The following is a 16,344-nucleotide window of genomic DNA, read 5'->3' on the forward strand; positions in this document are numbered from 1 at the left end:
AAAGAAGGATTGTTTCTCAAACAAATTCTGTCACTGTGGAAAATGAGACAGGGTTGACTCACCATAAGCACTTATAACTCAGATACCCCTTACTGCAGAAGTCAGAGCAATCAGTAAAACCATTTTCCATAATAAGAACCTCAAGTCAGCCATGTTAGCTGTTTCAAATGGAGCAAGTGTTAGCTTCTCTGACACAAAATTATGATCCCGAGGACCCAATAGTTTTCTTGGAGGCCTCTTATGCAAACCCCTTTCAAAAACATTTTGACATGAGACAGCATTGAAAGCGGATGAACCATGAGCAGTCATGCTGAAATGGCCAATGAATGAACCTTGACAGAGAATAAGAAGGGCTATAGGATAGTAGCAAACACAGATATTGTATTTTTTATTAAATACTAAGACATACCCTGGTGGCCAGGTTTTCTTTACTTTTAGTTGTTTCAGTAACGTGGTTGTAGTTGATTTTGTTAAATATTTTAAAACCAGAGAACAACTAGCCATGAATGGGTGCTGATTATATTGTTGGCACCAGGTAGAACAACTTTTCCATTTGCTAATATATGATTTTTTAGTAGCAGGATTTCTTGTTTTCATTACTATCTGCTGCACATCCACAGTAAACAGGTGCCTAAAAGGAATTAAGACCCTATCACCTAGGCAGTCAACTGAAGATGATTGATGGTGGGGTGTATCAAACACCCTGTTCTTCTGTGATTAGATCCAGTCTGTGAGGAAACTTGTGGCAATTTTCCCTGGCCATTTCCAAAAGAAGAGAGAACCACGGTTACCTAAGACAAAAGGGAATCAACACAATGATTTTGGGGGATTCCGTCTGTATTTTCAGAAGTACCATGTACATTAGTGGAAAGGGTGGAAAAGCATACAGGGGACATTTCTGCCCAAGGAAAAGAAAAGGAATCTTTTTTCCAGGCAGTCTAGCATGGAGTCCTGGAATAGAATCACGCCAGCTTATTGTTCATATAGGAGGCAAAGAGGTCCACTTGAGAACTATCCACAGATGGATCAAATCTTGGAAGGTCTGCCACAGAATTCTGCTCCGACTGAATGTAGAATGCCTGTAAAGTGAATTTGTGCTGAGAAGCTATATCTCAAGCAAGCATGGCTAATCTTCAAGGGGGTACCTGGCTTCTCCTTGCTTGCTGATGTACCACATAACTACAACCACTTAAAGAGGTCCCAGGGACAAACGATGGTTCAGAGGGTTGAATGCCTTGATTAGAGTAAGCATCTCCTTGATATTTATGTGCCTGGTGTATGCCCTTGGTGTCCCACACACCTTGCACTTTTATCCCTTCTGAAACTGCTCCCCAAGCAAAGTCTAAAGCATCTGTGGTGACTGACTACTTTGAAGCAGGGAGGGAGAGGGGTGAGCTAGACTTAAGGATATTTGTTGTTTCCACCAAAGAAATTCTCTTCTGACAAACCCTAGCAATTGGATTTAAAATGATAAATGGCGTTGATGCTGGGACCAAAGAGAGTTTGGGTACTACTGTATCTTACTCATGTACAGTCTTGCCAGGGATACCAGAGATGCCATGAGACCCAATATCCTTAGGTATCCCCTCACTATGACAGACTTTAGAACTAGATCTAGATAAAAAAATATTTTTTTTCCTGTGGAAGAAATGTTCTTTGAACTGAGATGTCTAGCTGACATCCCAAAACACAATCCTGTGTGGAGGAATCAAGAAAAACTTTTGAATGTTCTCTTGGAATCCCAGCTTGTGTAAGACAGCTCTTACCCAACAGATTCCTGACACTTTGAAAAAGGCTCTACAAAGATATGCAAGTCATCTAAATATGGAAAATGTGGATTCCCTGTAGCCTGCAATGATCTATAAATGGAGCTAGACACTTTGTGAACACTCTTGTTGCAGTGGATCATCCAAAGTGTACGGCAGAGAACTGATAACGTGATCCAGACATACAAAACCTTAAGAAATGTCTGAAGTCTGAATGAACTGGTATATGATAATAATCATCTTTTAAGACTAATGTTGCCAGGAAACTTGACAGAGGAAGACGAGGTGATAGGTTGTGGAGTGATATGATTTTGAATTGGGCACATCACAAACAGGTTTAAGAAAGAAAGATCTAGAACTAGTCCCCAAGAATTTTCTTTCGTTGGCACTAAGAACATCCTTGAATAAAAGCCCTTCCACATATGGGAAGGAGGAACTGGTTCTATCACTCCTTAGGACAGCATGTAAAGAACCAGTGGAAACAAAACAGCCTGGTCTGGAGGATAGGTAATGACCCCTTGGAAAGGAGGGATTCCCTCCCACTGCCCTCTGTAACTTGGATAATTGTTGAAACTATCTGCTGACAAACATAAAAATGGAAGTTCAGACATTCTGAAAGGAAAATGTGGGCCAGGGTAGGAGGGGTTCACAAAGTCCTTTGAATAGTCATTCAGACTTGTTGGACTGCCCTTGGTTTTGGGAAGCGTTGTGCCTTCTTTTTGGAATTCCATTGTCATTTATTCTTAAACATCTGTTTCCCTGCATTTTGTTGAGACTGTTTATTATGCCTTTTGCTAAAATTGGATGAGGAGATAGAAAATCCCTTGAAAAACCTGAAAAAGGAGGGCTGAAAAATCTAAGAGATTCCCTATATCATCTTGCCCCTTTCATCACACTTTTTGATCACCTCAGCAGGAAAGGGAACAAACACTAAATCTCTATCCAATGAATAATTTAAAATATCATTTTCAACATCTGGGAGGATCTGAGAAAGCAGCCAAGCAAAACTCATCAAAAGGGTACCAGTGCCCACAGCCATAGAAGAAGTATCAACATAATCATGCATACACTGTAAACAACTGGTAGTGACCTGTGCAGTAGAAGAAAGTAAGTTATTTAAAGCAGACTTTTCTTCACAAGACAAAACTACAGATAAAACATTCCTCATATTTTCACAAATTTTCAGAACAAACTTTAAGATGTGAGCCTGACAATTCAAAATTCAGAAAACCAAGGTTGCAGAAGTATACACTTTTTTTCTGTACACCTATCAATAATTTTCCCATACTTACCACAAAGATCAGGACTGGAATTAAAAAAAGATGCTTATCAGCTACTGAGGCAGGTTTGGGAATAATGTATACAAATTTTAAAGACTGAGGGACTTTATATATCCAAACTGCCTTTTTAAGGGTAGCTGGCTGACTATCAGGAAAATTGCAGGCAGTAACACACATCCTCTAAAGCAAACCAGAACAGGAGGAATAGCTGTATGTTCTGGAAAGTACTTCTTTAACAACTCACAATATTTTCTTTTTTATAATTTTTTACTTGGTTTTAAAACAACAGATAAATCAATTACATAACAAACAAATTAATATTTGCATAGGTCAGCAGCTGATCAATACATCAAAGCTATACATATCAGCAAAAATTAATATTTTTCAAGCAAATCTTTTAATTTAAGCCAAGATGTATATGAATGTGTAATATTAGAAGTTCTCATCTTTATAGTATGCAATTCATTGCTGCAAACATTTTCTGACACACTAATAAATTCAGCACTAGAGGGGGTAACTTTACTTTTCCATTGTTTACCAATTACTTTTCTGGCTATAGCAAGAATAGACCAAAGAAGAGACACTTGGGTTTTTGCAATTATCTCAGGAACTGGAACATTAAATAAAAATAAAAACTTAAAAATAGTATATATATCTGACCATAGAGCTTGAATGAAGTTATTAATTTCTTTCCAAAAAAAGGGGAGATGACGTCACATTCATATACCATATGTGTCCAATCAGCTATTATTTCAGAATTACATCTCCAGCATTTAATTCTATTTGATTTATACAAAATTGTAATTTTGTCAGGACTGACAAATTCTCTAGCTCTATATAAGAATTTCCAAGTGAAATATTTCCAATATAATAAAGATGTGGCTTTACCTGTAGATTTTAATATTATTTTCTTGTACTATTCAGAGAAATCTTCATTATTACTTTTTGATGAATAATTCCAATAGGAACTGTCTAAATATGTGAAATCTAACCTAAGAATTTTATAAATTATTGACAAATATGATTTATTCTTCATTGCATTATTACTGATATTTATTAAGAATTCCGATAATTTGGGGAATGATTTCTTACCTCGGTTAAATATCTTATTTATCTCTGTGTTTACAAAGTCTCTAAATATTTATAAAATTAACCAATTCTCAGAATCTTTTTTTAAACACCTTTAGTGAATTATCATTTGTGACACAGGCAAATTTACATTTATACAAAAGTAATCAAACTGTATTAACAAATTAACATTAACAAACATTATACTTTACATATATTGCTATATCTCATATAACCTAAGCAACATTACATACATTATTCAATTCCTGCCCCATTTTTCTAAACAAGAAACATCTTTATTAAACCATCACTTATGACATAAGCAATCATACATTTATATAAATGAAAACAAACAACACTGAAACAATCCTAGTTGCAAGCATTTTACATCACAAACCATATTGCCGCACTCCTAGCTGCAAACATTATGTATCACTTATAATCTACCCAATCATTTTAAGTCAAACATTACATAGCTCATTTAAGTCCTGCCTTCTTTTAAACCTCATTCCTCCCCTGCATGTACTGTTCCCACAATTCCCACTTTTTCCTATGTAGTTTGCTCCTATCCTTTACTAAAGATCTCAATTCCAGTAGTTTTACCTCTGTTACTATATTCAGTACTCCTAATATAGTTGGTTTAGATTTTGATTTCCATTTTTTAGTAACTGCTTTTTTTTGGCAGCCACCATAATTAGACACAGCAAGGGCTTACCATGTCTAAGCAATTCCAATTCTGTATCATAGCTCAGAAAAATCAACTCCCTTGTCACACCAATGCGCCCCACCCAGTATCTCCGACAGTGCACCCCACAGGGAATCCTTAAAGTCCCCCAACCCACTGCACTTACAGAAAATATGATCCCAAATATCGCTTTCTTTCCTATCACACCTTCAACATTTGCCGTCTACCTGAGGAAAACTTCCCTGAAGTCTACTTGGGGTATAAATATATCTATGTAAACATTTCCAAGCAAAAATCCTACATATTCTAGATTTTGCTGCATCTTTGGGAGACATATATATATATATATATATATATATATATATATATATATATATATATATATCTTCCCATTGTTTCTTTGTGAACTGCTTATCCAATCTCTCTTCCCAAGCCTTTCAAACTTGTTCTGATTGATTCTTATAGTTATCATGCAATATTTTATACACTCTACTAAGTATTTCCTTTTTAATGACAGATTCTGTTCTAATTTCTACTAAAACTCTACCAGTTATGGTCTTTCATTTAGGACCTCCTATTTCTTTCTCTTTGCCTATAATCTGATATCACTCCTTGATAGGGAAGATAATCTCTAACCTGCAGTCCAAATAAATTCTTGGCATCTTCCCATTTTATTACCTTTCCCTCTTTAGTTATTTGCTCCCAGTACCTTGGTTCCTTTGCCAGTTTTCTCCAATAAATTCCAGCCCCCTCTTGCCTATTGTCTATATCCCTAATCTCCTTTCTCCATTCCCATGTTGGCTTAGTTCTTAGAAATACATTCTGCTACTTTATAAATATAATATTATATATGCAAGTATTGTTATTCTCTTTAAAGGCCTGCATCCAAAATTACAGTACCAATTCTCAGAATCTTGATTGTATTTGGACGTTACATTTTCAACAGCATATATATCATTGCCATTTAGGAATTTATGCCAATAAATTAAGTTGCTTTGCTGTTTCAATACTAGCATTTTGTTGAAATTATGAGTTTCTAAGTAGACATTTGTATATACAATTGAAAACGCAGAAAATATTTAGTCTTTAATACAATGGTTTGAATATGTGAACATTTGGAAAGAGGAAATGATTTTATTTCAATAGGGAATTTGAGAAGCGGGTGTAATTCCATTTATGCAAAAAACTTTTAATAACCAGATAAAAGTGTTAGGAACTATTTGTTTATGACTGGTTGTGATACATTTATTACTTAATAATAATATTCTTGATGTATTTGTTTCCACTCAAATCACAAGATGAATTTATCCACAACGTTATAACTTTTCCAATTGGTGAAGTAGCATACAGTTGAATAGCAGGGAATCCTATTCGACCATTATCCCAACCTTTTCTGTGCCAATCAAAGGAAAGTCTTGATTTATTAGGATGCCAAAAAAAATTAAGTAGAATATTATTTTTCTTCTTCATAATTTTTTTGGTGGAGATAGTACTAAAGATTGTAAGAGAAATAATATTTTAGGGAGAGTATGTATCATGTTTTTACTATTAGACATAATGGTTATACCAAGATATTTCATTTGATTGCTACACCAATTGAAGTTAGGATATTTTCATATGATTTTTTAAATGTTTTATTAATATTGTTATTATGTTAAAATCTTAAGTTCAAGATTTCTTCCAAGTGACTCGCAGACAAATTACATGTTCTAATGAATTTCATACATTTCCTACTGTTAGTAAAATATCGGCAAAGTGTTGAATCTTTAGCTCAAAATCTTCTTTTATTTTGATAGCATTAATGTTCTTATTGGCACTAATACTATTAGCAAAAGGTTCTATAGCTAAAGCAAAAAGTAACAGTGATAATGAACAGCCTTGTTTTGTGCCTTTTTGTAATTTAAAGGAATTAGAAAGAAAAGAACCTATTTGAACATAAGCATAAGAGTTATTGTATAACTTATAAATCAATGCAATTAGCTTAATTGAGAAATTATCTACTGTGTTTTAAACAGGTACAACCAATTAACTGAGTCAAAAGTCTTATCTAAATAGAGGCTAATGATAGAAAGTTATTTTTTATTTTCAAACTAACATAAAAGGCACAGTAGGGATGCAGGCAGTAAACACAGCACTAACCAAAATGCAGGAAACAAAGCTGAAAAAAACGCTGCTTCATGTACTTTAAAATTCGGATTTATTGTGATACAAACAGGAGACGTGGTAAGCGCTTTCACCTGGATAGGCTTCTTCAGACCAAAAGAACCCCCCCTCTTGTACACCCTTATATGACAAAAAAGGCGCAAAAACAGATAAACCATTAACGGCACAGTACAACTATCATAGTACACAACATAAATAAAGTGCTTACTCTAAAATACATTAACCATAGTAAAATAAAAACACCTATACCACTCATAAAACATGAATAGAAATGTATAAAAACAAAAAACTGCATACATTCATACTGAATTGCACAACACTGACAATAAATCTCATAAAAATGCTCTCATAAAAATGCTCTCATAATATATGTAAAAAGCAGTCATACATATCACTTCAATCTCCTGGACTTTAGGAAAGGTAACAATGGTACTTTCTCATTCAGTCCAGAAAAAATATCTGCTCTAAGTCTAACAATCCATTTAGATTCAATACTCTCAGTTCTGCCCCTCACCCCCCCCCCAAAAAAAAAAAAAACTAGTGTGTGTAAGATCTAGTACTTTAAAATAAAAAAGATGTGTGGAATCATTAGACAAGACATGTTTGGACACAGACTTGACAGTGGAATGAATCCTGATCTGGTAGAGATGTTCCCTTATTCTGTCCCTCAGCCTCCTGTCCATCTTGCCTACATAAAATGCAGCACAGGCTCCACGGGAGGCCAAATAAACAACATGTGTAGATTCACAGTTTGCATGAACTCTAACTTCATGGTTAGTGCCATAAACAGGATGATAGAAATGGACATCTGTGTCTATGGAACAACAATATTTGCATCTACCACAGGATACAGTACCAGCAACCCTATCACCTCCACCATCCATAACAGGATAACACAGCAATTTCTTTAAATTCCATCTATTCTTATAGACAAACCTGGGGCAGCACCCACAATTTCTCTCACATTCGGGTCCAGTGTTAACACACTCCAGTGTGATCTAATCACATTCTTCAACCTACCTACATCCTTAGTATAATATCACAATATTACAAAGATGTAACCTGGATGCATACTATACCTCCTGTGTTCAATAGGCCACTTTCCAATCTCTGAGATATTGCGTTAGACCATTAACTCTCCATTAAAATCAGACACTTCCTCTCTTCTCATCACTCACTTTTTTTTTTTTTCCTCTTTAAAATTGCCCATTTTGCTTTTTAATTTACATTTGTACAAGTCCTGTACACTGGGCATAGAGTGGTTCATTATGAAACGATTAGTTCTTTATAGTTTTTAAATATTCTATTTGAGTTTTTTAGTACAGAGATGTTAAAATGAAGCAGAGCTAAAAAAACAGTGCTGTTAACTCCTCACCGTCTTGGCTATACCCTCACAATATTTTCTCAGGGACAGTATTCTACAACAGAAAACACTGGCACATTCTAGCAATAGTCTCAGAGAAAGAAAAACAGGGAAAATCAGAAAGTGAGCTCTCCTTTTAGCCAGAGTCAGACATCTGAAGAAAAAAAACGTTATCCATCCCTGTGTCGTCCTGTTCAGAATCAGAATCCTGAATCTCTTCAGAAAAAGAGGAATCCCTCTTTCTTTTACCAAAAACTACTTTACAAGAAGGATCAGCAGCCTGAATTAAACCTCGAGCCAGACCCAGTAAACTACTCCTAGCCAGAAAAAAAAATGAAGGAGAAGTAGATGCATGCTTGGTTTTCTGTTTCTTTTTGACAGGAAAAATGGGACTAACTGTGTTACTAATGGCAGCAGTGGCTTCCCCAAGGATGGGCACAGCATTCTGATACATCAGGGAAACCTTCCCTGTTCTATCTCCCAGGACTGACAAAAAGTGTCTCTCTCTTGCCCACTGAGAGGCTCCCAACAGCCTCAGAGGATGTGGTTAATCCCCAGTCCATAGTGGATGTAGATACTATACCAGAGGGATTTGGGGTAAAAGATGAGTGGTTTGAGGTACAACAATGGCCAAAGCAGTGTCACCTACTTGCGTCTGAGGTATATTGCTAGCCTGCTGTGGTGGCAAAGGCTGTTGCTTAATTTTTTTTTCTTTTTGTAGCTAGAAGCAGGACAGACTGTGTGACCATTAATCAGGTGGCAGCACACATGGCCTGATCATGCAGAATATCTCAAAGTTTATGGCATCATCACTAACTGTTGAGCAGCTCTGGATAAATGAGCAAGGACTTGTACAAATGTGAGGCTTATATATGCTCAGAGAAAAGCAAGTTTTACACTAACTAAGCACACAGGCCAACCAAGTAAGAAAACAATGAGCTTTCTACCAGCAATTCCCAGCTCAGATGGGTAAAATATGGCCTCTCCTGCCATGAGTGCAGACGTAGACCCTCTAGATATAAAATGAATGTGAATAAGTGTTGAGGAACAACAAACAGATGCCTGGAGCTAACTTAACAAATCACTAGATACACTATAATTCAGTAGAGAACAGCAGCCCTTACAGCAGTTTGAAAAGCAGCTTAAACTTTAAAGAAGTGCAGAAAAGCAAATACATATCAATGTAAACCTTCACAGTATAATGAAAATAAGCACAGCAAGTGCAAGAGTGTACTTAGATTTATTTTTTTAGCCTCAGATGGCTTTAGATGCTCACAGAATCTCTCAAAGTCTCTGATGTCATCTCCAAACTATGAATGATGAACAATTCCATGCTCTGATGGGTGAAATCAGCCCTCTCCTGCCACAAGAGTGCAGATGTTGACCCTATTAATGCAAAATGACTGGTTTGGAGCCCAGGTTTTTGAGGATCAACAGATGGCTGGAACTAACTTAACAAATCACTAGATACACTGTAATTTAGTACAGAACACATCCCTTACAGCAGTTTGAAAACCAGCATAAACTTTAAAGAAGTGCAGAAAAGCAAATAAATACCACAGTAAACCTTCATAGTATAATTAGACCAAGCAATGCAAGTGCATTACTTAATTACTCAATGGACTATGTCAATAAAGCCTTTCTAATCAGTATTCCTGGTTTTGAATATTTTTATGCATTATAATATTAAGTGCCTGGTTTTCATAAGTGTAAAATTCTGACGGTGAATGTAATACAGCTCGTATAATCAGCTCTCATCCACTGAGTGAAACTGATCAATGCATAATGGGGAGTTCAATGGCAATTGGAGAAAATAAAAGAGTGTAAGTTGATTACCAGGCTAACAACCCCACAGGGCCTTTTTTAACCTAGCTATGCTTCCAAAGGTGAGAATCAAACCCTGTCCCTTGGATATATTGAAGATTTACCCATGGTTGCCTTTGTTTAATCACTCGGGCTACGCCCTCATGATTAAACCACACTAACCATGGGTAAAGCTTCAATATACCATACCATGTCGTCGGTTATTGCTTTATTACTTTATGTACAACAATTGGATTCATATATTAAGGATACGTTTGATTTTCTTACTAAAATCTCTGTGATTAACTGGAACTCTAGAATGTATTGGGCGACTTTGGATGTCACCAGCCTATATACTAGTATCAAACATACTGATGGTATTACAGCCTTACATTCTATTTTGGAAGACTGTCCTTTATCAAATTATATTATTGAATGGATAGAATTTAGTTTAACAAATAACTATTTTTCTTTTCTTTTAATGATTAAATTTTTCATCAGTTACAAGGTACGGCTATGGGGGCACCTTTTGCCCCCACTTATGCCAACCTGTTTATGACTTTGTTTGAAAGAAAATATATTTATCAACATGACTTTCCTAAGAAATATGTAATAAAATATTATAGATACATTGACAATCTTATTTTTGTATGTCAGGACGGTATAGAGATAGTTCAGGGCTTTGTGGCTGATTTACAGTGTAATGAATATAATCTATCTTTTGACAGCTTACAATTTAGAAAATAGATTGATTTTCTAGATGTACATCTGGTAGGTACTGAAAATGATGAAATTTTTACATCAGTATTTAGAAAATTTCAGGATGGGGGACAATTCCTACATGGCTCAAGTTTCCATCCTACTCATTTAATTAATTCCCTACCATATGGGGAATTGTTGTGATTGCAGAGAATTTGCAATAATGTTGGTGATTTATCTAAGGCTGTACTTTCTACTTCCCAAATGTTCTTAAAGCGAGGTTATTCGTTGTTTACTATTTCTGATGCTTTGGATATAATCTATAAAAGCTATGAATTTAAAGTTAATAAATTTAATCACATGAGATATGTACATAGTAGTAGCAATGTGCAACTACAAAATAATATTTATGTAGTTATGACGTACAATATCCTTAGTGAACAGATACAACAACAGGTTAAATATTATTGGAAATTTTTTTAAAGGAAGAAAAGTTAAAAATGTTGTTGAACCATCATCCTGTTTTTTCATATAAAAAAGGAACTAGTTTAGTGGACAAATTGGTAAAATCATATTTTATTGTTCCTGTAGAAGGTGTTATAACAAGTCCACTACTGAGGGGAACTTTCCCTTGTGGCAAATATGTTTGTGAGTTGGTTGTTCAAACTTCTGATAAAAGTGGAAGAAAGAATTTTAATGTTCTAGGGAACTTCTCATATATTTCTGAAGGAATTGTGAATGCCTTACATTGTCCTTGTAATTTAGTATATATAGGTGAAACTAAGAGAATGTTTAAATGTCGTTTACAGGAACATGTTAAGAGATATTAAAAAATGTAAAACAGAAAGTTCCATTGCTATCCATTTTAAGAAATGTCACAATAGTAACTATAAGTTATTATGGCTACTGTTTTAGAGAAAATTTTCGTGAAGTTACGAGATGATGAAATGTTAAAAGATCAATTATTATTTAAAGAATCTGTACTGATTCTGAAATATAATACCTTGGTTCCACATGGTCTTAACTATGAGATTAATTGGAAGTATTTGATTTGATTTAATGATGTAATTGTCTATTTAATTGTTTTATAATTGATTTATTGTTTCTAGTGGGTATTTAAGGGGAATGTTTTGTTAATTTTGTGTATACTTCTTGAAGACTGTTGAAGTCGAGGCGCTAAAGTCGAAGATTAAACTGGGATCTTGTCTGCAGCTTGTGTGTGTCGTTTTGGATACTTTTTTTTCTGCTTTTTTGTGGTTTTGCATCAGGGAACTTCTCCTACTCTTTCCAAAAGGTGTCATGGGATCTTTTACATCCACATAAGCTATCACCAACTCAAGCAGATGAGACCTCGGTTTAACATCTCATCTGGAGGATGTCACTGTACTGTCAAGTAGGATCTATGGCTTAATCAAATGCAAGGAAATAGCTAGGCAAAGCAGTTAGATCTGCTGAAAAAAATCTGTTTCTAAATTAATACAATATAAAAGCACGAAGCCAGCCATAAATACTAAACTGTATTATTATAGATTAAACAGAATACTTTAAATTACATAGCCTTACTGACCCTGATGAGATTTTAAAGCATCTGTCTCTACGTCATGGTATGTACTTCACTATGATATATTGAGAAGACTAAAAGGTCATCAGCCAGAAATAAGTCTGCCAAGAGTTGGTAAGGTCACACTCTATCAGCAAATTTAAAAGGATGTATTTTAATGAACATTCTTCCAACAAAAAAGACTACCATTAATGAGCAGTGACTGCTTAGCACAATGGATTTAAGGTCACTTCCACTACAGAAATTCATTTACTCATCAATTCAAAATGCCAGTACAGGGATTTACAAGTAAAAAAAAAAAAATCACATTGAAGATGAACCACACTAAAATTCTAGCATCAGTTTTTGTTTCTGCACCTTTAGAATACCTAGTTCTGTGAATAAGAATCTGCATACCAAATAATTCTCAGCTAAGAAATGCATACCTTTTATCTAAAGGTACAACAAAAAATGAACAAAAGCATAAAGATGAATGTTTGTGTATAACAATGCCATGCAGGAGTTAACTTACCAAACGAATAAAGCAGGAGTCCTATGTATAGCATGATCAAACTATTTGCCAGGCCAATGACAATAAATGATGGGATCAGTAAAATTATTGCCTGCAAGAAATCAAATAACTCAGGATTATTTTCATGATTGCATACTGCAGTTGAAAACTGTGCAGCACAGACTGCAAACCTAAGTAATGGCTTAATTTGTAAGAACAAATGAAACTGCTATTCTGAAATTTAAAACTGAACATTTTTGTGTTGCTGCAGCTTTACCACAAATTAATTTAATTTACAAAAGGTTACAGACACAAGTCACCATTAAAAAAAAATACAGTGACACAGCAATAGTACAGTTGTGTAAGTGAACTTACTATAACACCACACGTCTGAATGATCACTGCTGCAGTAATCTTAACTATACAGGTTACATCCAGCATAGGCTATAACAGACAACCAGCTTCCAAAACTTCTGGGCACCTTCCACCCACCCAACCATTAGTTAGCTCAAGCTGGACTGACTACAAAGTCACGTATGGATACCAAGCTCTTCAGAGCTTTCCTGCTAACTAAGAGAGGGATGCAGAGCCTGACAGGACATTGTTAGGAAAACAGAAATTCATGTACACTCTTTGGCATAAAAACACACAAAATCAAGGGGGATGTGGAGAGGAAGCAGCTACTGCAACAGTTATCATTCAAATATCTACTGTTAAGGTAAGTTTACTTACACAACTGTAGTATGTGCATTATTATGATCACTATTGCAATAGCCTTAGCTACATGGATAGATTACCATAGTAAAATAATTGGTATATGGAAAAGAAAGGGTGCAGGAGTCCATGGGAAATGATCACAGACCTGGAGAAGGAATCTTGTTTATAGTACTTTGTAAAAGTATACACAGAGGATAAAGTTGCTGCTTCTAGAATACTTCTAAAATCCAACAATTTCTAAAAAGCCATAGATGAAGCCAAGGCCCTAGTATAGTGGGCCTTATCCTTGCCTAGAACAGTTTTGTTGTGGTGGGAAAAAAAGGAAACAGCCTTAAGACAACCATTTGTAAACATCTGCTTTGACATGTGTTATCTCTTCTTACTTTCACTCGAATTGAACAACTGATCAGAAGTTTTGAAAGATTTTGTTGTGTCAAGACGGTATTACAATTGTATGTGGAACTCCAAGGTATAAAGTACCCTTTCTCCCTCATTTTTGGGTTCTAGATAAAAAACAAGGAGATGGACAGATTGGGTTTAGGTAAACCCTGACATCACTTTAGGCATAAAAAGAAGAGGTAACCCACCATAAGAGCTTGCAACTCAGATACTCTTCTTGTAGAGGTCTGAGCAATCAGCAAAACTATTTTCCATGTTAAGAACCTCAAATCAGCCAGATAAGCTGGTTAAAATGGAGCATGTGTTAGCTTCTTTAACACAAAATTAAGATCCAAAGGAGAAACCACCGGTTTTCTGGGAGGCTTCTTATACAGAGCCTCTTTCAAAAACATGTTCACATGAGATTGAATTGAAAGAGGGTGATCCATGGGCAGACATGCTGAAATGGAAGACAAATAAACCTTGACCAAGGACTAAGACAGGCCATAGGATAGTAACTCACACAAATACTGTAAAACCACAAAAACACCAGCCCTGAATGGGTGCTGGTTCTTTTGTTAGCAGGTTTTCTTACTTCCAATAATACCCGCTGCACATTCTCAACAAACAGATGCCTAAAAGGTACTAATACCCTATCATCCAGGCAGTCAAATGCAGTTGTTTGGGGCTGGGATGTTTCAAACAGCCTTGATCTTGTGTGAGGAAATCCAATCTGTCAGGAAGTTTGTGGTAAATGTCCCTGGCCAATTAAGACAAAAAAAGTACAGTTTTGTACCTACCATAAATGTAGATGTCCGATAGGTATGCATCTGCAGTCCTAACATATGGGTTGTCCTGCCTCAGGCAGCCCTTGGATTCCAAAGTCTGGGTCTGGCTGATGTCACACTTCACCCGACATCATAGCTGCTGTTTATTGGGTATAAAGGCATCAGCCGACGCCATTTTCCTCAGTGTTTCTTGCCCCAGATGCCAGGTGCCCTCTAGGAAGTCTAAATTTGGATAAATGCAAATAATTCCAAACAGTAGAGAGCAAACAATATAAGAATATATATATATATATATATATATATATATATATACATATATACAAACAAATACACCATAATAGATTCCCCCAGCTAGCTAAAAGAGGGGTAAATACCCTAGGAATACCACAGATGGGGAGGAGGGTGGGTAATCCTGACTGCAGATGCATACCTATCGGACATCTACATTTATTTTTTTACAGCTTTTTGCCAGGAGCATAGCTCTTAAATTATTGTTCTGTAAAGATGACTCTAGTTTGTCTGATAAATTATGCACACAAAGTGCTTGTTCATTCAAGCGTAGAAGTACTTTTTCTCCTCCATTATCTGGGGTTGTTGAAACTTTTGTTAAACTGTGTGAGCGGGATATGTATACTTATTTCCTGGGAGGGAATAAGAAATGTTCATATTTTAATATGTCTAAGGAGGAAAATATGTCCTTGAAGAAATTATCACAAGACAGTTCTATTGCTATTAGACCCGCAGACAAGGGGGGAGGGATTGTGTTGCTCAATAGGGAAGATTATGATAGATACATGCAGAATATGCTTAATGATCATTCAACATATAAGAGTATAGATGAAAAAGATTTGGATAAAATACTTAGAGATATCAATGACACATTATATGACTTATTGATGTGTCGACAGATCAGCAAGGATTTATATGAGTTTTTTTACATTACCCATCCTCAACTCCCAACAATAAAGGGACTACCCAAAATGCACAAAGGGACATATCCACCTCCCATACGTCCCATAGTCTCGGGAGACGGATGGAGTACAGAAAACATTTCCATCTATTTAGAAAAATGTTTGAGACCCCTTGTCAATGACATTCCGACTGTCTTGAAGGACACCTATCAGCTTCTGGAATTTCTGGATGATCTAGAAGTTGAATTATGTAGAGGTAGACATCTCTTAATAACTATGGATGTCCAGAATTTGTTCACTTGCATCCCAAATGACAAGGGCATTGACTTAGTTAGAGAACTGTTGCAAGCTTCACCATCAATAGACTGCAACATGCAGATACTGATTTGCCAGTTGTTAGATTTAGTTTTAAGTAATAATGTTTTTTGTTTTAAAGAGCATATGTTCTTACAACTTGCAGGGGTTGCCATGGGCACCCCCCTGCGCGAATACATATGCCAATTTGGTGGTTCATCAGTGGGAAAAGGAATTTTTATTTAGTCATGAATCTTTCAAAAAATGTTTGGTATACAAGCGTTTTGTGGACAATGTCCTTGTGGTTTGGGATGGTAGTGAGCAAGATTTCCTTTTGTTTGTATCCTATTTGGAAACTACCACTAGCTTCTTAAGATT

At 35.7% G+C, this 16,344-nt stretch overlaps 1 protein-coding gene across 1 annotated transcript in view; it reads right to left on the reverse strand.

Moving 5' to 3' along the window:
* Window positions 1–16,344, reverse strand: part of MFSD10 (major facilitator superfamily domain containing 10) — a 1,679,282-nt gene that overhangs the window by 322,773 nt on the left and 1,340,165 nt on the right. Inside the window, exon 10 of the mRNA XM_044062919.1 lies at window positions 12,900–12,990. Within this exon, the coding sequence (XP_043918854.1) occupies window positions 12,900–12,990 (91 nt within the window). The remainder of the gene's footprint in view (window positions 1–12,899; window positions 12,991–16,344) is intronic.

The sequence above is a fragment of the Protopterus annectens genome, chromosome 2.part1 (genome assembly GCF_019279795.1).
Source record: "Protopterus annectens isolate FY-2018-M chromosome 2.part1, PAN1.0, whole genome shotgun sequence".
Taxonomy (NCBI): Eukaryota; Metazoa; Chordata; order Ceratodontiformes; family Protopteridae; genus Protopterus; species Protopterus annectens.